General features: G+C 48.2%; 7 protein-coding genes across 7 annotated transcripts; 1 reads left to right on the top strand and 6 right to left on the bottom strand.

Annotated features, from left to right (window-relative positions):
* Position 1: 1 nt before the first annotated feature.
* DFJ58DRAFT_756995 (glycoside hydrolase family 16 protein) lies at positions 2-3,118 on the bottom strand. Its single transcript, XM_041388167.1, has 17 exons — positions 2,816-3,118; positions 2,701-2,766; positions 2,442-2,635; positions 2,297-2,387; positions 2,055-2,243; positions 1,806-1,998; positions 1,730-1,744; positions 1,659-1,679; positions 1,577-1,611; positions 1,293-1,526; positions 1,204-1,245; positions 1,027-1,156; positions 916-978; positions 850-869; positions 685-795; positions 468-637; positions 2-412 (listed from the first exon to the last, which is right to left on the bottom strand). The coding sequence occupies exons 1-17, from the start codon at positions 2,972-2,974 to the stop codon at positions 322-324; spliced, it is 1,824 nt and encodes a 607-aa protein (XP_041250652.1). The 5' UTR covers positions 2,975-3,118; the 3' UTR covers positions 2-321.
* On the bottom strand, positions 3,119-4,432 carry DFJ58DRAFT_756991 (uncharacterized protein). Its single transcript, XM_041388166.1, has 4 exons — positions 4,154-4,432; positions 3,975-4,106; positions 3,857-3,927; positions 3,119-3,825 (listed from the first exon to the last, which is right to left on the bottom strand). Exons 1-4 carry the CDS (start codon positions 4,425-4,427, stop codon positions 3,205-3,207), a joined length of 1,098 nt encoding a protein of 365 aa, XP_041250651.1. The 5' UTR covers positions 4,428-4,432; the 3' UTR covers positions 3,119-3,204.
* A 60-nt stretch (positions 4,433-4,492) lies between these two features.
* DFJ58DRAFT_903278 (Ima1 N-terminal domain-containing protein) lies at positions 4,493-6,406 on the top strand. The gene is made up of 5 exons (XM_041394852.1): positions 4,493-4,728; positions 4,777-4,895; positions 4,948-5,487; positions 5,535-5,693; positions 5,750-6,406. Exons 1-5 carry the CDS (start codon positions 4,527-4,529, stop codon positions 6,377-6,379), a joined length of 1,650 nt encoding a protein of 549 aa, XP_041250650.1. The 5' UTR covers positions 4,493-4,526; the 3' UTR covers positions 6,380-6,406.
* On the bottom strand, positions 6,407-8,096 carry DFJ58DRAFT_741075 (uncharacterized protein). Its single transcript, XM_041387127.1, has 2 exons — positions 7,565-8,096; positions 6,407-7,510 (listed from the first exon to the last, which is right to left on the bottom strand). Exons 1-2 carry the CDS (start codon positions 7,853-7,855, stop codon positions 6,776-6,778), a joined length of 1,026 nt encoding a protein of 341 aa, XP_041250649.1. The 5' UTR covers positions 7,856-8,096; the 3' UTR covers positions 6,407-6,775.
* Positions 8,097-8,219: 123 nt separating this feature from the next.
* DFJ58DRAFT_741074 (chondroitin AC/alginate lyase) lies at positions 8,220-11,101 on the bottom strand. Its single transcript, XM_041387126.1, has 4 exons — positions 10,648-11,101; positions 10,206-10,589; positions 8,957-10,149; positions 8,220-8,905 (listed from the first exon to the last, which is right to left on the bottom strand). Exons 1-4 carry the CDS (start codon positions 10,987-10,989, stop codon positions 8,482-8,484), a joined length of 2,343 nt encoding a protein of 780 aa, XP_041250648.1. The 5' UTR covers positions 10,990-11,101; the 3' UTR covers positions 8,220-8,481.
* DFJ58DRAFT_756978 (Thiolase, N-terminal domain-containing protein) lies at positions 11,090-13,090 on the bottom strand. The gene is made up of 8 exons (XM_041388165.1): positions 12,688-13,090; positions 12,602-12,632; positions 12,293-12,546; positions 11,774-12,246; positions 11,628-11,725; positions 11,461-11,569; positions 11,337-11,398; positions 11,090-11,284 (listed from the first exon to the last, which is right to left on the bottom strand). Exons 1-8 carry the CDS (start codon positions 12,846-12,848, stop codon positions 11,216-11,218), a joined length of 1,257 nt encoding a protein of 418 aa, XP_041250647.1. The 5' UTR covers positions 12,849-13,090; the 3' UTR covers positions 11,090-11,215.
* Positions 13,091-17,181: 4,091 nt separating this feature from the next.
* DFJ58DRAFT_741072 (uncharacterized protein) lies at positions 17,182-17,562 on the bottom strand (the record flags this gene model as incomplete). Its single annotated transcript, XM_041387125.1, has 2 exons — positions 17,441-17,562; positions 17,182-17,392 (listed from the first exon to the last, which is right to left on the bottom strand). Coding segments are annotated over exons 1-2 (264 nt in total), but the record flags the coding sequence as incomplete, so codon positions are not given.
* Between the last annotated feature and the right edge of the window lie 433 nt (positions 17,563-17,995).

Raw genomic sequence — 17,995 nt, 5'->3', positions numbered from 1 at the left:
AATTCAGATTACACCCAATTTTATTATCTTAACGCCTTTGATTATTCCAAACAACCTCTACAGAAGTATGATATACCCAAATATGCCCGTTGAACATAGGTGCAGATGACATGCGGACCTCTACAGAGGACTCAAACAGTATGGGGGGAACAAATAAGGCACAGAATACGTAAAGAAGTGTGCACGGAGTCCCGGAGGTATACAAGAACGAATGAAATCCTGGAAATGACGGAAAGCAAGCTGGATGATACCAGTCCGACGGTATCAAGGTCCACAGGAACAACAATAAAAAAACGGGCGACCGAATAAGTATATGTACTGCTAGCACCCCGTTGTGAGGTTGTTTTTGGGGAAGGATTGTTGATAACTTGTCCAAGTTGTCAGGTTCGGATTTGTGTATGCCTCAATATACCTGAACGTACGTGCATGAGCAACTAAATCAGTGTCAGTAAAAGTGTAGCGCGTACTCATTGATATATGCAGCCGTCGGGTAATCCTTAGGGTCACAGCCGATGTTGATAGAGCTTGAAGGTTGGTAGACACGAATCCAGTCTATCCGCATGGTAGCTGGGAAAATCAGGTTCGTGAAGTCGACCGTTTGGAAGTTCTCAGAGATGCCCAAGTTGGTGATAAGGTACTACGAAGAGCGTGAGCTAAAGAACAACCCGAGAATAATGTTCTTACCATTGGCTCCTGGGGGATTGGTCTGTCTGAAATTTGAGTCACAGGATCAGCTACCATTCCGCCGGCATCAAGGGTCCACCCAACGACATCATTTGTGATCCAACTGATGTACTGCGTAAAGATAGCGTCAGAAATAGCTATCGGAAAACTGTGGGTTTCACTTACGCCTCCATCAGCTGAGTAACCTGACGACAGTGTTAACTCGTGCAAAACACCAAAACCGATAAATACCTGGCTGATACTGGTATCCATATGTCGAAAAGCAGCCAGTGTTTTGTGTGTAGCAATTCTGGTCTAGAATCTGGTTGGCGACTGAACAGTTACAAGACAAATCTAACTTACTTGTATTCGTGACACCAGACGTGGACTGCTGGTACACACCACCGAGGTACGAGTTGAGTTGGGTGATATCTGGGTTGGGAATATTATAGTTTTCCGACGTGTTGGACCATTGGTACGCATTGTTCATAGGCTGTTTGCATTGTGAGTCAGGACACTTGGCAAAGACCGTCCACGTACAGCCCACTGCGCAGATTGAGAAACTTGACCTTCGACGGTGACCTACAGCTGTTGAGAAGCCTATCAGAATAAAAAATGAACGACCACACCTGTGATTCGAAAACATCAATTTCGGGCGCAGACCGACCAACGTATGTCCCATCCGAGTGCACAGGTCCCGGATGGGATTCTCCTTTGCAAGTGCACCTTGATAAACGCTGGCCAGGGAGATACGAAAGCGCGCCTTTGTTGTATGAGTTGCCAGTAGCAGCTGCCGCTGGTACGCCACCGATCGTCTGGTTGGGGGCTGTACCGACATCGCAAGCATCATAAGAGTAAGGCCACTGACATGTTGGTCAGCCATTGAATTTCGAGCCTGAGAAGGGGAGCCTACCATTCCGTCGAGGCTCGCGCCGTATCCGACTCGTCCTGTGGACTGTCAGATGATGACGCTTTCAAAATACGACGCTACTAACCGAGGTTGCCCATCGACCACACTGAGATCATGTTAGTACGCTCGCAAAAAACGAGTAGCTTCGTTTCATACCTGCCGGCCACAGACCTGGTTGATGGAAGTAAAGGATCAGTAAAATACCAAACAGACAACATAACATTGTACGCACCACTGACGTCATTTGTCCCTGGTAAACTCACTGACGCCAGAACCATACCACCTGTGAAACAGAACTTATTCCACGTGGAGATCAATCCACTCGTGAAACTCAAATTGTTCATCTCCCTTTCAGATAGGGTGATTTCCAACGAGCCATTTCTGGTCGTGACCTGGTCAGGGTAATACCATTCAAGATCATTGGTCTAATAACAATTTATATTTCAGCTAAAACCAATACATGCGGAAGTATATGATTTACCTGCCAATAATGAAGGTTTACAGCCTCCCAATATGGGTCATCTCCAGGCCAGAAGGTCCGGCCTTCTACTTCGAATTCATCGCTGAAAACTAACTGCCATTGTGAGGAATCTGCAAAGGACGTGTAGGTATGGGCGGATGATGGAGTATCCACGTCAATAAGACCATAATTATTTGTCATAGTGGGGATCTTTGGGGTGGTAATAGGTATGTGTAACTTGATGAGAAGATGTGAAGACTTGCCTGTCCGCTCGCATTAATACCACCAATGTTGAATCCACCCTCATTTGAAAGAGAATTCTTTGTAAAATAAGATATCATAGGGTATCCAGCACTGAAGAGTATGTCAATCCAAGGGACTAGGTTGATATGGAGACTGTTGGCGTACAATAGGGTAACCATTCCGACAGCAAGGAGAATAAGGCAGCCAAGGTTGGTTAAACCTCTGTAAGTGAAGACAGAACCACCACGGTCATTCTTGCGGTCTCGCTTCGGATCCGGATTATGAAGCTCGTCGTCTGGTTCTTCGAGGTTCATGGCAAGAGTAGCACCCCATGAGGATGGATCAGGAGAGAGGGAGAACTGTATTAAATAACGCGTTAGGGATCGAGGAGACGCAGCTGAATTGTATATTAGCGTATAAGTACCTTCTCAGATATTGACTGTTCTTGGAGAGACGCTGTCCGCCCAGCACTGCTGTAAGGTGACTCGCTCTGGAAGGGAAGTTCAGAACACATTGCGTGAATGAAGTTGACGACGAACAAGACTGTTATAGCTTTGCATACTTCTCAAGGACTGGGGGGCTCGAGCAAACGCGGCCTGCACGACCCGGGAGCCTCCTTGAGATTGAAGAAGAGTTGTTGTTGAAAGAGCATTGGAAGGAGTTTGAGAATAAAAACGCCTTTGGCCATCAGAAGCCATCTAAAGGCAAAATGATTGGATTGAATATAAAGAGTGGTAAGGATTGTATTGAGGGGGACTACTAAGTGTTACAGTTGGTGATTTGAATTTTGCAGCGGGAGGGAGGGCGGATGAACGGAGACAGACCCAAGAATCTTGATTTGTCGTGGGAAGTAACCGGCACCCCTGACAGGGGATATTGTCTTAAAATAATATATCTGATGGTTCACAAAACGGCGTGGTCCCCCGTCTTACGACGACTGTCCAATGCCCGCGCCTTCTAACAAACCAAGCAGGCCGCCACGACCTCCTAGCAACCCAATTTTACCAAGTTCATCAGCAGCTCTCTCCACACGACGTAATCCAGTCCGCTCTCCGCCTTCTCCCCCAATCTCCATTCCCTTTGCTGCCGCCTCCTCATCAATTTTTTGTAACCTGCTCACAACCCCTAGGTTTGCTCGTTCCAAAGCCGCTCGTCCAAGTCCTTCAGTCGTCACATACGGATAATCGGGCTCGAGCTTCTCTAGCAACTCCGATTTTTTTGCCCGGTAATTGTTCCGTGTCGTGCTTGGCGGATGTGAAAGTAGAATATGCGTAGTGACAGGTTGTGGAGCCTCGGCACTTGTAGCACGAGGTGGTTGATATGTATATGCAGTTTTGTCTAGCCACTTGTCCAGCGCAACGACAGCGTCCTTGGATTTCTTCACCTTGTCATGCTTCGACGGTCGACCTTTCTTCTTGGTTGCACTTGTGGTAGCATAAGCTACCTGTTCGTACCCATTCGTGGTGTCTGAGACAAATTTTTCCCTTGGCAATTCTCGCGGATTAAGCGGATACAAATTAGACGGGGGGGAGTATGTGAAAGAACTGAGCTTTTTGCAAGGCGGAAAGTACATATATTACGTGGGGTCTTAAAGGGCGCATGAAATCCGTTTCGAGGACGTCGGGAAGCTTCAGTAAAGACTGATACATGTCTGAGACCCAGTGAGATATCCGATCTCAGAACACAAGAGCAGCTTACCGATTGTCATGGGAAGATGGGTGATAGCATGCAACGGCGGAGCTGATGTTGTTGGCTGAGTTGCAAAGAACGTGTAAAGGCCGAACAGAGCAGCAGCTCTAGTAAGAGGATACTCGGATTCCGCTAACCGTTCTGTATACGATATGAGTATGTCCTCAGGAGTTACATTATAATCCTACCTGAGAAGAGTTGCATTGTGACTTTAAGAAAAGCATCGCGAGATCTGGCATCAAAAACCTTGAAATGCAACCACGTCCATCCTTGGTTGTTCCAGATATCCTTGAATAGCACAAAAGGCTGAGGAAGCGGAGACCTAGCATATCGCTCGGCATAGACACGAACAAGATGGTCAATATCTTCGCGAGCAGGGTCCACAAACAAGGAGCATGTGAAATATGTGGGCTGCAGGACCACTTGACCTCTGGGTGTTGTGTGCGTTGGGGCCAGTGACATTGTCCAAAGACCACAGAAGGACCAAATTTCCATTCTTGTCAGTTTATAAACAACTGCAATTTCATCTAACACAACGCACTCCTCCAGGCTTAAACTCAAATGGCACCTCTCTTTCGTCACACTAGCAGTACAATCTGCTTTTTCTGTAGGTCTGCCATAAAGCCTGCACCGCCAGATCAGCGATCTTTCCGCTGTCCACACTGTGACTGTTGGAACCGCTATGATGCGAACGGCGAAATCATGTCAGATGAACCTGCCATGCACGACGAATCCCTGAACTCAAAGTCCTTTGCAAAGCGAGGTAAGCTTCAAATTTATCGTTGCTCTTCAAGTTCTAATTTATCGACAGCCTCTCCCAGCAAGGACCGCCTGCCGTCCATGTACGGAACCGGCCAGTTCTGTCATACATGCCAGACAAACCAAATGCTCTTGGTTAACCTTCTCTCAAACTACCTACCGCCACCACATGTGGGAACCGCCCTTTTTACACACGTTTTATCACACTAAGCCTCATGAACAGCATCCGGACTATGCGCAGCGTTTGGAGAAACTTCCAGAATATCGTGAATCGTTGCACGTCCGATATCCTCCGGTGTGTGCCAACTGCATGCCTGCTGTCGAAGAGGAGATCCGGAAGAAGGACCATATGGCTCGGACAAAGGCACTGGGTGGATGGTTAATTGACAGCAGAGGCAAGGAGAAGCAGAGACAAGTTACGGGATCCAGCAGGGAGAGAGAAAAACTCCAGACACATTTGTTTCTGTGGAGACTAAGAGGGTTTCTATGGTTTATGACGTTGGCGGTAGCTGTTGTCGTTCACTTGTCTGGTACGCCAACACATTCTCACAGTTCTGCTTCACCATCCATCATATCTGATTCTCATGCTGCAGTGGTGTTAAAACTCCATTTCCCCGATGTTCTAGGTCATGCGCGACAGGTTCTTCCTCTTATCGCACTATGTAGTCTATTTTGGACTGCATGGGACCCGACATACTACTCCTTCCGGAAGGCACGAATACAAGGTCGCGATCTCCGCGTTCACGGCAAGAAACATTATATTGTCAGTCCATGTGGTAATCAGAGTTTAATTTACTGATGCACCACCAGATTCTGCAAATGACCGCATGGTTCTCCAGATTGCTATCATCTATTCTTCTCGCACTGTCATTGCACTCGCCTTCTCGGGATTACTTGCATCTTTCGCGATATCCAGCATCATCACGAACGCATTACTATTGTCTAATATCACTCATCGCTGAAGTATTCGTAAGTGTAATTTCACCTTCTCCCTTCTTTCATATTCACGTGCCGCATACGCTTAGATCTGTGCTACCTCATTCGTCGCGCTGCGCGTACAGAAGCCTCCGCCGATTCGTTTAATTGATACCTCTAGCCACCAGCATCTAGCCGCCGCCTCTGCGCATCCTACACCTGAGATTTCCCCTCGTCCATCACCTGCACCCCATACGCGAACCGCTAGCGAACCAGACCTCCTCGCATCCCTCTCACTCTCATCAAATCCCGTAATGTCTCCCAGTAACCCGATATTCGGCCTTCCTTCTCTTATGGCATCCAACTCAACATACACGGGCTCTCAAAATAAGGATGAAGATGACGATGACGATGCTATGGACTGGACCCCTACGGTTCCTTCCCCCGCAAAGTCGAGGAAGATCCTTAATGACGATGATGACGGTTCGTGGGTCAGGCCACAGCGCTTCTTCCCTCCAGAGCGGCCGACGGGCCTGGAGTCCTTGTTCGCAAGTACCAAATTGGACGATAGAGATCAGAAGCCTTCATCTGCTGCACATCCCACTCATACACGGACTACCCTAAGCGTGTTTGTGGTGCGCTGGTGGTGGGCAGGCGCCACGTTGATCCTAATCCCTCTTGCGGCTTTAGGGTTCAATTTCTGGCAAGGAATGCCAACGATACGAGAGAAATTGACTTAGCTCCGACTACGTTGTGTAGATTACAGTATATTCATTTGTGACCTGCACAAAGCGCATGTTTCATTCAGACAAAAATGAGTACCCGACCATGCAAACGAACCAACCGCACTGTTTGACCAGTAGTGCCTAACACCAAGAACACAAGAATAGCAACGGAGGGAATAAGTACGATGGTAAAGGAATGGAAATGCGATGATTTGGGGTATGGACGCGAAGAATATAAGCATAACGTTTGTCGTCTAAATCCGCATATGTAAACGAGAATGAGGCGAATGCATGGTTCAGCAAGCGGATGTTATTAATTGATACGACAGAATAAAAAGGGGAGCAATGCAGGAATTGGATGCATATCCACTCTACGAGAGAAAATTTATTCTCCGCGCCTTTTCTCCTGGCTCAGTACCCGTGCGTGGCGTACCCGCCATGGTGAAGCGGAACGCCATACTGGTCAGACTTGTAACTCGGTCCACGCGCGAGTTCCTGCATCATGGGCTGAGGACTGGGACCACGCGCAAGGTCAGCGTAACCGCCAACAGGTGCGAGATGGGCAGGCCCTGGGGTGAAATCATGATCAGGAATTGGGTTAAGTGTCGTTGCACCAATGCCGGCGTGGCCGGAGCCTGAGTGGAACGATGATGCGGTGGAGTTACGGCGGTTCAGACCGGGAATACCACCATTGTCATCGTTGTCGTTACTCGGCTGCCAGTCAATAGGTTGCATGCGATCATCGAAGCTGGAGGATTTGCCAAACTTCCACTTGCGAATAATGGTCCAAATGATGATGGAACCACCAACACTTGTAGCAATGACAATGAGGACGATGAGGGCAGTGTGCGTGATACCGGTAGAAGAAGAGGACAAGGAAGATGGTGTGGCACTTGCACTTGAAGAAGCGGTGTTGGTGACAAGTATCACTGATTGGGAGGTGGGAGAGCCCGCCTGTACAGGTGTGACATCAATCGCAGAAGGACTGGATTGAATAGTTTGGATAGTTGGTGGTGTTAACGATGTTGACTGGGTGCTCGTTGGGGAGGTAGAAGATGAAGAAGATGTCGACGAAGAAGTCAAGCTCGTCGTCGCCGTTGTCGATGAAACTTGACTAACGAGACTTTGCGATGTGCTAACAGATGTCTATCGACGCAGTTTCAGCTGCTGCTTCTCTAGGGTAAATAGGATGAAACTCACTACAGTGGCAGAGGACGAAGAGGTTGAAGGTGTTACAGAAGATACGGGTGTGCTATCAACTGTAGTTGCCGTTGGCGTGGACTGCGTTGCCGCAGCAGTGGTTGCAGTCGAAGGATCAGCGCCTACTCCGATGACAGGCTGAGGACTAAAACCGCCAATCTGGGGCCCAGCTCGCTTCTTGAGGAAGCGGTTGTGGCTGACTTGATGATTCGGGTCGAATGCTTTTGCGTCCGAGGCAATGACCAAGGAAAGAACGAGTGTCGTGTAGAAAAGGAGAGAAAGTTTGGGCATCTTCACTAGATTTTGTCGCGCGTACGTGGCGTGTTTGAAAAGAAAAACTCGAAGCCTAAACTAAACCTTGGTGACTGGCTAGAATGTCGAGATTGAGATCACAGATAACAAGCGAATAAATGGACCAGCCGTCGATACAGGACAGTCAACGTCGGGTTTGAACAATTGAAACAAGTCAACAAAATGGAACCACTTTACAAGCGCTAGAAGGTACTCACTCGGTGAGGTAACGGTTCTCTATCCGATTCAGAATCACGTAGTTCCAAGCAGAAAAGACAGATAAAAAAAGGAGCGTCGTTCAAGTTTAAGCGTAAATGAGTGAAACCTTGTGGTGCGGCAGACAGAAGACAGAACGTATTTGGGCTGTCAAGGAAACCAACTAGTGATATTGTCAGCCACCCACGCACCCTATAAGCATCCGAAACTCAAACATTCGTATAACTACAACACGCGTCCTCGATCGTAAATTATCAATGCTCCGACAGCACAACGGAGGAAACGATACGTAGGTTAATCAGCGAAGCTCCGTATGTAAGGCGAAACAACCAGCAACTCAAGAAATATCCAATTTTCTTTGCGAACATCCATTATCGCATAACAACAAAAGCGTCCGAGGAAAATGTAAACTAAGAAGGGCTTGTCAACGACCACTGGCTCAGAGGCACAGCGCCGGGAGTAGTGTATGAACTCGATGACATTCCTGGCCATTGTGGGTTAATGAGCACCTCCAACGTGTACGAGCCAGCAGGCAGACTGATCACCAGGACAGTCACACCATCATTAGGCTGATCAGGTTGTGGGGGAATGGGATCAGTAGGGAACCGAACAGCACTCGTAGTGGTGAAATTTGCGCCAGATGGAGGATTGAGCAGTTGAACAATGGTGGTCGCAGAACCGATGGTAAGTGTGGCGGTGAGGCCATCTGAACTGACGAGAACAGTTGCGTTGGTGTGTGCTCGCCACATAACGGAGGCTGAAGCGTTGATCTCATCCTGAATGAGTACCTGCTTGCGTCCATTGATCAAGTGGACACCGCGAGAGAACGAAGTACTGCGATTGATCATTAGTGCAAGTTCCGTATACGAGCATAAGCAAACATACACGTCGAAATATGCACTCGCCAGGTCCGCAATGAAGTAGGCACTGGAGTTACCAGGAACATTCATCACAGTACTGGACCCTTGAACATCAGCCGTGGTACCATACGTGACAGTCGGTGCAGCGGCGACATTTTGGTTTGACTGGTTGACTAAAATGGTGTTCTGCCCCTCCGTCATTTTGCGGTAGTACATCCATCGCTCGCTGATCTGAGAGTCGTTGCTGAAATAGCCTATTGAATTGTAGTCCCCAGACCCCAGCTCTCCAAACCAACGAACACCAAGAGCATCGACGACAAAGTCGCCGCAGTCAAGGTCGTTGTGTGTCTGGTGTCCCTGCAGCGTGCCTGCTTTAACGGCAACATAAAGAGCGTTCTCGTCTGTCCAGCTAGATCGCATGGAGCCCCATTGATCAGTGCTGTTATCAAAGAAGTGGTCAAGTGCTAGACCATCCCAGAAAGCACCGGTAACAGCAGGGTTGTACCAGAACATGCTCCATGGTTCAGCAGCGTCGAACTGATCACGTTGGAAAAGCTGGTACTGCGGCATGTTATACTGCTCGCCGTAGAACATCATGGCATTGGCAGTGGTGGAATACTTGTTTGGACCACAATCACCGTAGTTGAAGAGGGAGCCGGGGCCGGACACATACATGTGGTATTGGCCGGTCAACTGGAAGTCAGGATTGACGGACAGAAGATCGTATGAAGAACCGGTAGCAGTCAACAACGAAGATGCCATCTCGGCATGAGCCGTAGTACCGAAGTACCAGTAGTTGGCAGTCTCAGACCACGTGCCGTCGCTCGAAGGAGCCAAAGCACAGTTCTGGAGGGCATCGGGGATGGTCAAGGCAAGAAGTTGTGTAGCGATACCCGTGGTGTCATCACCGAGGATAGCAAGTGCACCCATGGTAAGACCATTGTTACAAACACAGTTCCAGTTGCCCTCTGTGCCGGTGTGCCACCAGCCATAAGCTTCCGGGTCGTTGTTACTGTAAGCGATAACCCCGTTACTAAGGCCGTACGTGATCATAGTGGCCATGATCGAGCTTCTCTGAGCAGGTGTCCACGCATTATACAGCCAGTCATAAGCGATAGCGTAGGCTGCAGTGAGCTCAGCAGTGTCGAGGAAGTGAGTTGGGTTCCATTTCGTGGAATTATCAGGGCCCCAACCGCCAGTCAGATTACCAGCTGCATTCTATAGTCGTGGGGCGTCGGACATCAAGCTACCTCAAAATAGGCTAGAAAACATACCTGCAGCTCGACGTAGGTGCGATCCAACCACTTCGTGTCATTGGTTAAGCGGTATACGTAGGAGAATGCTTTAACACGTTGTTTGATCTCACGAGCAGGATCCAAAATGCCATTACCGCCATCCAAGAAATATACGACGGGAGGCAGGGCATAGTATTGTGTTGCATTGCCGAAAATAGTGTTATTCCAACTGGAAAGATAGGGATCATTTTGGATGAGGTTGGGAAGGGAATCCCACATGTATGTAGGAGCGATGAGGCGAGGCCTGTCAGAACGAACTTGGGTTGGGCTGGGGTTGGATGGTTGGAAAGGATCTTGCGGCCAGGCAATATTAGTGTCGGTGGTGGAGACAAATGTGGGAGTAGTATATGCGGCAGTGTTGGTCTACGGGATTTAAGCAATCAACACCTCGAGGACGATGCAGTAAGCAAACATGACTCACGGTCATTGGGTATATGGGTACTAAGTACTGGCTGTCTGTTGCTGTAGCGAAAATACCGACATCATTTTTTGCACCGATGGCTGAGGTGGCAGCAGCGCTAGCTGCCGCAGAGCTCGAAGCCGAAGCATTCTTGCTTGAGCGACTGCCCAAAACGCCACCCAAAACTGCGCCAGCGATAACGACAACAGCGACGGGTACGCCGAACTTCACCCATTTACTGATTGTTTTCTTGGGTGAGCGAGCGGGTGTGATGTACCCTGACGACTCATTGTAGTACGGGTCTCCAGACCCGTACGGTGAATTTCTGGCCTGACTACCCAGTGCATCATAATTTGTCGCCATTGGTGCAAACCGGCCTGGAGGTGAGGCCGAAGAAGGAATAAAAGAGAGACTGTAGGTGGGGTGTTGACAAACAAAAACTAGTGAACCGAAGAAGCGAGCGTTGAAGGTGAGAATAGGAACGACAAGAAGACACTTGCATGCTTTAATATAATACAAATTTAGACAACGGCATCACGGCTGTAGCCTAACCCATAGATACCGTCTAGACTCTACATACAAAAAAATTTCAGACCTCCCGAACAAAGATCGCCGCTGCACCCATTCCAGTCCCAATACACATAGAAGTGACCAACACCTGCATTCCAATTGTCAAACGTAGATCAGTTGAATGAGGTAAATTTTCATACTTTTCCCTTTCTCCGATGGAGCTCATTTAATCCAGTGACGATCTGTCTCACACCGGTGCAACGTGATCGAAGCAATTTACATCAGCGTGATGTAGTAGATATACAATGTATAAAATTTACTCATCTAATGGGTGGCCAAAGGCTATGGCACCTCCGTTAACATTCACTTTCTCTGGGTTTAGACCAAGCTCCCGGATGCAGTAGACGTACTGCGAAGCAAATGCTTCGTTAATCTGTATGTACAGCGATTCAGCATGCATCTCCTGACAAGTTGCCAGCAGCCAAACTCACTTCATATAAGTCAACGTCTTCTGTGCTCAGTCCAGCGTTTTGAAGAACCATGGGGATGGCAAACACGGGGCCAATGCCCATCACACGAGGAGGGCAGCCTCCGAATGTTTTAGCAAGTAAGTGCTTATTCTGGGGATTTCCCTCACCTGCAACTGCGGTAGTGATATGCTTGCCTAGAATTTTAAGCCCAAGCTCATCCGCCTTACGCCGAGTCATCATCATGATTGCTGCTGCACCATCAGTGATTTGGCTTGCGTTTCCACCCGTCGTGCATGATTTTCCCCACTGAGGGAACGCTGACCGAATCTTCAAAAGTGCCTCCTTTGTCGTCCCGTAACGGATGCCGTCGTCCTTTGTAACTACAATCTTCTTCCGTTCACCAGTGGTAGGATCTTTCTCGTAAACAGTGAATGGAACAATCTCCTTTGCGAAGTAACCGGCTTTCTCAGCGTATTCAGCTCGTTGATATGATTTTGCCGAGTATTCGTCCATAACCTCCCGCGAGATATCAAAATCTTGAGCAACATTCTCGCTGGTCCAACCCATGGGATGAAGACAGTCCTTAGCAGCAGCGTTTACTCCAAGAGCCTCGGACTGAGGAGGAGCACCTTTGTCAGGGCTTGCACAGTTGAGCTTCGCAAGATAAATTCGATTTCTTGACATACTTTTGGGTCATGGACTCAGCACCGACAGCAAGTCCAATCTCGATCTGACCAGAGCGGATTTGATTTGAGATGACAGTTGCTGCCATGAGACCGGAGGAACAGAAGCGGTTGACGACTTGAATTGGTACGGATTCCGGGAAACCAGCTGCCAGCGCCGCTTCTCTGGCATGATAAACCGGGTCGGGGGTGAGCACTGTGCCTACACAGATGTCACCAACAACACATGGATCGACATGAGACTGAGCTATTGCATGCTAAAGGCCTGCTCAGTGACGATGAAGTATGTGTATTGAATCATTCTGGATGTACCTTGAACATCTCCAGCAAAAGCTCGTCCGTCCTGCCAAAGAAGTCGGACATGAATAATATCCTCAACGACGGTTCATACTACTCACATCGTGTCTTTCAGAGCACCTTTCCTCGCTTTGGTCAGTGGAGAACGGATGGCCATTGTTATGACGACATCATCTGGATGTTTCTGCTCCAAAGCAGTCAAGCCCGTAGATGGGGCACCCGTAAGATGCGAGGAAAGCTGTCGCAGGCGTTGCAGAGCCATAGTAATAGTAAGCAGGTTTGAAGAGGCTCTCCTAGACAGCAAAGCAGTAAACAAGCTCTTGCGAACGTCACCTGAAAGCCGGAACCAGTCCAGATGGGTTCAACTTGATTCCCAAAGCATCCGTGCCAGGGAACTAGGCCTACTAGGGGGGGTCGGCGTTGCCGACGTGGACCTTGCTCCGCGGTTTACTGTTATTTGTTGTTGATTGAAATGTGAGCAGCAAGAACATTCTTGCACATATAATACCCAATCTAAGATGAGCTCTATAGTTTCTCTAGTGACTAAATTGATGTAGCGACTGTTTTTGCTATGTTCATAAATATACCGTGTTTACGCGATGATGGTCAGTAGTGTCAATTAACAGTATCAATCTAGTCCCGGCGTCCCGCGACCCGGCTTTTGAAACGACAAAGTCATCTCTCACGCCAGCCCTTCGCCCGAGATACTGCGAGGTTCTTTTTCGTTCTATTCATGCCAAGGTCCTAGTAGAGCTGGTCTCACAGGAGAATGGTTACCTTGGGTGCGTGAGACGGTCAATTAACTCGTTTGATCAAGTGATTACTTACGATTTGGAGCAGTGTTTTTTTTTGGTTTCTTCTGCAAGTCGTTCAACGTCCCCGTTTCTCTGCATGGCTAGAGTCCCGAGGGTGCACCGCAAATGGACGAGGAAACTCGGGACTGGCCTATTCCTGAAGAATTCATGGGTGAACTTGACAAGTTGAAGTACAGTTAGTTTTCAAGCTGATCCTCTTCTTCTGTATCATGATGGCCATCTCATTGAACCTCAATGACCTACGATGGCCGATGGGACGTGAATGTAAGTAAGCCACCTTGACAATGATGACCGGTGCTCCAAGACTATACATACTTAGGGAAACGCACGGGTACGGGTAACACCGCGGTTCTATGCTGACGGGTTTGGAGGGTACGGGTACGGAGTAGGATAGTCGTACCCTTGAGCATACCGTGGCCATTCACCGCGGGTTGACGGTGTTTGGGCGGGTATAATATACCAAATCGGGAACCAGGCGCGCGACAGCCATTGAACACCGTGTTTGATTCTCTGTTTTTCCTTCCTCTGAGAGCTTGAGGATCACAAGTGAATGCTATACTGATTTCTGTCATGTCTTTTGTACCCCCGTGAATCATTCTAGCAATTTATTGAGCTGACACTTCGTTGCAGAGAAGCTCGAGTCACTACCATAAAGCCAAGGCAAAAACTCGAGACCAGTAAGTCCACTGAGTCGTCTCCCCATGAAAACTAAGCTCACAAAGAAGGCATCTGATGCTTCGTCTACCCAGTCACACTCATCATCTAAGTACATTGCCGAGAAGCTCGTTCGCGAAGAGTTTATTGATAAATACGAGAAATCTGCCGAGATTACTGATGACATTGAAGCAGACACAGTCCGTATGCAACATTTAATTTTGCACTGACACTGACAACTATACAGAACGAGGATGACTTTGGTGACTACTCACTTGGTTCCATGTCTCGTACTACTAGTAGCGAGTTGGATGAGTTTCTTCGATTACCAACTGTGAAAACCAAGGACCCACTCGCATGGTGGCAAAACAACTGCCGTGCTTATCCAATGCTGCATCGGATGGCACTCGACTATCTCTCTGTCCCAGGTATGTCTCCTTCGAATCCTCTTTCAATCAATCAATACTTATTATCTTGCTCAGCAACATCAACTGCGGTTGAACGTGTCTTCTCGCAGGGCCGGCAGCTCCTTCATTTTACTCGCAACCGACTCGCACCATCAACAATTCGTGCCTTTCTCTGCCTCGGAGCGTGGGGCAGAAGTGATCTTCTGGTGATGGAGGACCTTTTAGCCGCTGTCAGGACTCAAAAACGGAAGCGAAATGAAGTCGAAGCAGAGGAGAATGACAAGGAAAAGTAGTACTATTTTATTTCATTGTTGTTAATACTTAATACACTCTTCTTGGTAATGTACCCGCGGTGTTCAGAGACACCGCGGTGTTTTCCATAAACCGCGACATTGACGGGTCGGTGTGTACCCGTACCCGTGAAGGGTACGGTGTTGGCGGGTGCGGGTGCGGTGTCAACTTTCCGACCCTCGGTGTTACCCGTGCGGTACCCTATACATACTTGAGCTCGTGTTCGAGAGATATAGCTGCAATGTACATGGAATTGTACAAGCGCCATGTATCAACAATATTGGTTTCAAGCTGAAAGATTGGGCGCATATACCTGCCGATCTGGCGCAATGACCGACGGCGACAAACTTTGTTATCACTGCTCACAAGAGGTGCGTCCCGTCGGTTGCAGATCCTGAGTTGGAAAAAAACAGCGCGATAGGCCTAGATTTCTCGGGTGGATATCCACTTCGTGCCCTGGACGTGGGACGCCAGATAGAACCGCCTGCAATGCCACCTTTGAGGTCATCAACCTCAGCATTAGGCTTGCTGACATCGAAAAGCCGGATAACTTGACGAGACGGGGATGAGAGGGGACTGAGATAGGCATATGCTATACAATGTATCGTTAAACGCCGATGACGATGTATTTCAGTTGCGCAGATATCGCAACGAGAGGTGGCGACTCGGCCACCGTGCCTGTTGCAAGAATGAGTACATCGTTGGATTGTCCATTCCACTGAGGTCCCACCTTTGTTGTGATCCAACAGAAGACCGACTTCAGCAGCTCTAGGATATCGCATCCTCCAACTCAGGGCGTTGTCTCCAAGCCTCTGGACATCAGCCCCCAGTGATCCGGACTGTTTGAAAGTCATAACGCCTTCTTGGAACAGACATCTCAACCGTATTCGGTGTTGTTGCAATGTGCCGCCAAAGCTATATCACCAGGTTTGTGGAGAAAGATGGAACGTGGCTGGTGTCAGTGATTGGGAATTCAGGGAGGTTTGTCGCCTACTGAGACACAATAATGTATGCCTTGCGCATCAGATGGATATACTAGTATCAGCGGAACGACGAGCACCTTCGAGCAGTTGAGTGGGGGGAGACAGTTTGACACTGTGTTGGTTCCATGTTGACGAACGAGCCCCTTCGAGCAGTTGAGTGGGGGGAGACAGTTTTACAATGTGTTGGTTTCATGTTGACGGGGATAGTAGAGTGAAGTTGTGTCAGGAAATTCACTTTCGGGCCTCAGCGAGGGTAATGCCGGAATCACATATATTTCCGCCTCCTACTGTATGGTGATGTAGATACTACCCTATAGTAGGGGCTCGGTGCTGTGCGCTACGGTGTACAGGTCGGTGTTGGCCGGGGCACCAATGGAAGAGGGGTGGAAATCATGGTGGTTGGTACCAGTGATTGCAAAAGTTCTGGATAGTTTCCCGTATAGTGGGAGACACAGTAAAATGTACGACTTGCATACGAGATGTGTGTCGAGCATCGGCGAGTCGGAGATGACGAGTGCGTTGGAGGAGTTGGCTGGGTAGAGGGAGATGTATGATCTGAGGCGCAATCTAGCATATGTTGATACATTGGCCAGGCAGAAACGAGGATCAAAATTGTAAATGATGAGATGCGACTCGTGATCACAAATGAGGCTTGGGGCGCTTCTGCAGCACAGTATATGCTGTATGCTGTGAAGTGAACACGAGGATAATGCATGGAAGACATACTAGTACAAGCTCAGACTTCCAGTGCACACTCGACCTATATGCGTTGGGTCAAGGGCACCATTCATCTGCCGGGCGGACAATGGATGATGACTTTAAGGTTCAAGAGACATGCTCACAAGGTAATAATTCAGGCGCAAGTAGGGCAAGAGATATTGATCCGGTTAAGATGGCGAAGAAGACATTTACAACCTGTCCAATTATGCGTTAGCTGTCGACCAATCACAACACAAAAACGGGAGTAGACCCTAGCCCTCATTTATGAGGGTAGTTCCAAAACCGAACGCTAGCGCATATCCATCATAGTTCACAAAGAAGAGGTAGCCTAACCATACACCTTGCCAAATATTTTATGTGTCCCGAAAGCCTGCGCGGTGCGAATCATGGATATGACCTCTCCTGCAAGACTACCTGCCTCAGCAACATGCGTTAAGGACAATCTGGTATTGAACGGAGATCAGAGCTTCAGGACGAGGTCAACAGCAAGTACACTCACTGCATGTATTTTGATAGAATTTTTTTCATGACGCCGCCTATGATTGTGATGCATAGAATCATCGACGACAATGCAACCATGACAGAGTATATGCAAGAATAAAGCCAGCGACAAATGAGCTCACCTAGAGTCTCGAGATAGATTGATAATCATAGGAGAAAAGGAATAGGAGCTAAATAAAACGTCAGCGTACAAGAGTCCCCTATTAAAACTCCAAGACACGTACTATCACCATGACTAGCGAAACTAAATCCGTCGCCGCTGTATACTGCAGCAACTTTGACAACAGCAGATTCGTCTGCATCAGAATCAAGCAATTCAGTAATGGTCATTTCCAACTCCTCGACAGAAACGACTACTTTCAACCTGAGGTAATCCTCGACGAGCATACCATCTGGATGAATCGCAAGTATAAAAAGCCGGCGAAATTCCTCGTGCTGTATGACCGTCGTAAGGACAGCGATGGGACCAAAAAATACCCTTACATGGTCTTGAGAGTTGGAAAAAACGACCTGCTCCAGGACGTGACCACTGACCATAAAGCAATTCTTCAAGTTATTGGTGGCTCATTCCATCGCCAGGTAAGCACACTAGTATTGATTAACATCGGAAATGATAAGAGGACATTAGAGCAACGCGCCGAATAGTGTACGGCGAATTTCGAATCTTCCGACATTCACAGGGTAAATTCACAATGCGCCCTCTGAGAGGCCCTCAGATTCACCAGCGTAAATTACGGTAAATTTACAAGGCTGTCAATCAACGCTAATTTACCGTGAATTTGAACAGTTGTACGTGAATCACTCCCACAGGTTTCAATCAGAAGGAGCAGGTAGAGATCCGGACGAGCTTTTGACCGCAGTCTTCATCAGGAAAACTACATATTACTTAATGTTCCCTTAATAAGGTCAGAGTCGCTGAAATCGTGAACAAAGTCCAATTCAAGTCCAGAACGAGTAAGAACACCGCGCTTAAAAAAATTAGATCCGTTTTCTTATGTTTGAGCTTAGAGTTGTCTTAACGCGCTTTGCAAAACAAAT

Source organism: Suillus subalutaceus (assembly GCF_016647625.1).
Source record: "Suillus subalutaceus strain FC151 chromosome Unknown DFJ58scaffold_3, whole genome shotgun sequence".
Taxonomy (NCBI): domain Eukaryota; kingdom Fungi; phylum Basidiomycota; class Agaricomycetes; order Boletales; family Suillaceae; genus Suillus; species Suillus subalutaceus.
This window is presented reverse-complemented; position numbering and strand designations above follow the sequence as displayed.

Coding starts and splice junctions, on each gene's coding strand:
- DFJ58DRAFT_756995 (XM_041388167.1), bottom strand. CDS start 2,974: ATGGCTTCTGATGGCCAAAGGCGTTTTTATTCTCAAACTCCTTCCAAT. Junction 2,636..2,700: donor AACAGTCAATATCTGAGAAG/GTACTTATACGC, acceptor TATTTAATACAG/TTCTCCCTCTCTCCTGATCC. Junction 2,388..2,441: donor GTCGGAATGGTTACCCTATT/GTACGCCAACAG, acceptor CATACTCTTCAG/TGCTGGATACCCTATGATAT.
- DFJ58DRAFT_756978 (XM_041388165.1), bottom strand. CDS start 12,848: ATGGCTCTGCAACGCCTGCGACAGCTTTCCTCGCATCTTACGGGTGCC. Junction 11,570..11,627: donor AAGACGTTGACTTATATGAA/GTGAGTTTGGCT, acceptor CTGTACATACAG/ATTAACGAAGCATTTGCTTC. Junction 11,399..11,460: donor AGCCTTTGGCCACCCATTAG/ATGAGTAAATTT, acceptor TGCTTCGATCAC/GTTGCACCGGTGTGAGACAG.
- DFJ58DRAFT_741075 (XM_041387127.1), bottom strand. CDS start 7,855: ATGCCCAAACTTTCTCTCCTTTTCTACACGACACTCGTTCTTTCCTTG. Junction 7,511..7,564: donor CTTCGTCCTCTGCCACTGTA/GTGAGTTTCATC, acceptor CTGCGTCGATAG/ACATCTGTTAGCACATCGCA.
- DFJ58DRAFT_741074 (XM_041387126.1), bottom strand. CDS start 10,989: ATGGCGACAAATTATGATGCACTGGGTAGTCAGGCCAGAAATTCACCG. Junction 10,590..10,647: donor TACCCATATACCCAATGACC/GTGAGTCATGTT, acceptor TAAATCCCGTAG/ACCAACACTGCCGCATATAC. Junction 8,906..8,956: donor GCGAGTGCATATTTCGACGT/GTATGTTTGCTT, acceptor GATCAATCGCAG/TACTTCGTTCTCTCGCGGTG.
- DFJ58DRAFT_903278 (XM_041394852.1), top strand. CDS start 4,527: ATGGCACCTCTCTTTCGTCACACTAGCAGTACAATCTGCTTTTTCTGT. Junction 4,729..4,776: donor AAAGTCCTTTGCAAAGCGAG/GTAAGCTTCAAA, acceptor ATTTATCGACAG/CCTCTCCCAGCAAGGACCGC. Junction 5,694..5,749: donor CACTCATCGCTGAAGTATTC/GTAAGTGTAATT, acceptor GCATACGCTTAG/ATCTGTGCTACCTCATTCGT.
- DFJ58DRAFT_756991 (XM_041388166.1), bottom strand. CDS start 4,427: ATGTCACTGGCCCCAACGCACACAACACCCAGAGGTCAAGTGGTCCTG. Junction 4,107..4,153: donor CACAATGCAACTCTTCTCAG/GTAGGATTATAA, acceptor TATCGTATACAG/AACGGTTAGCGGAATCCGAG. Junction 3,826..3,856: donor TGCGCCCTTTAAGACCCCAC/GTAATATATGTA, acceptor CCTTGCAAAAAG/CTCAGTTCTTTCACATACTC.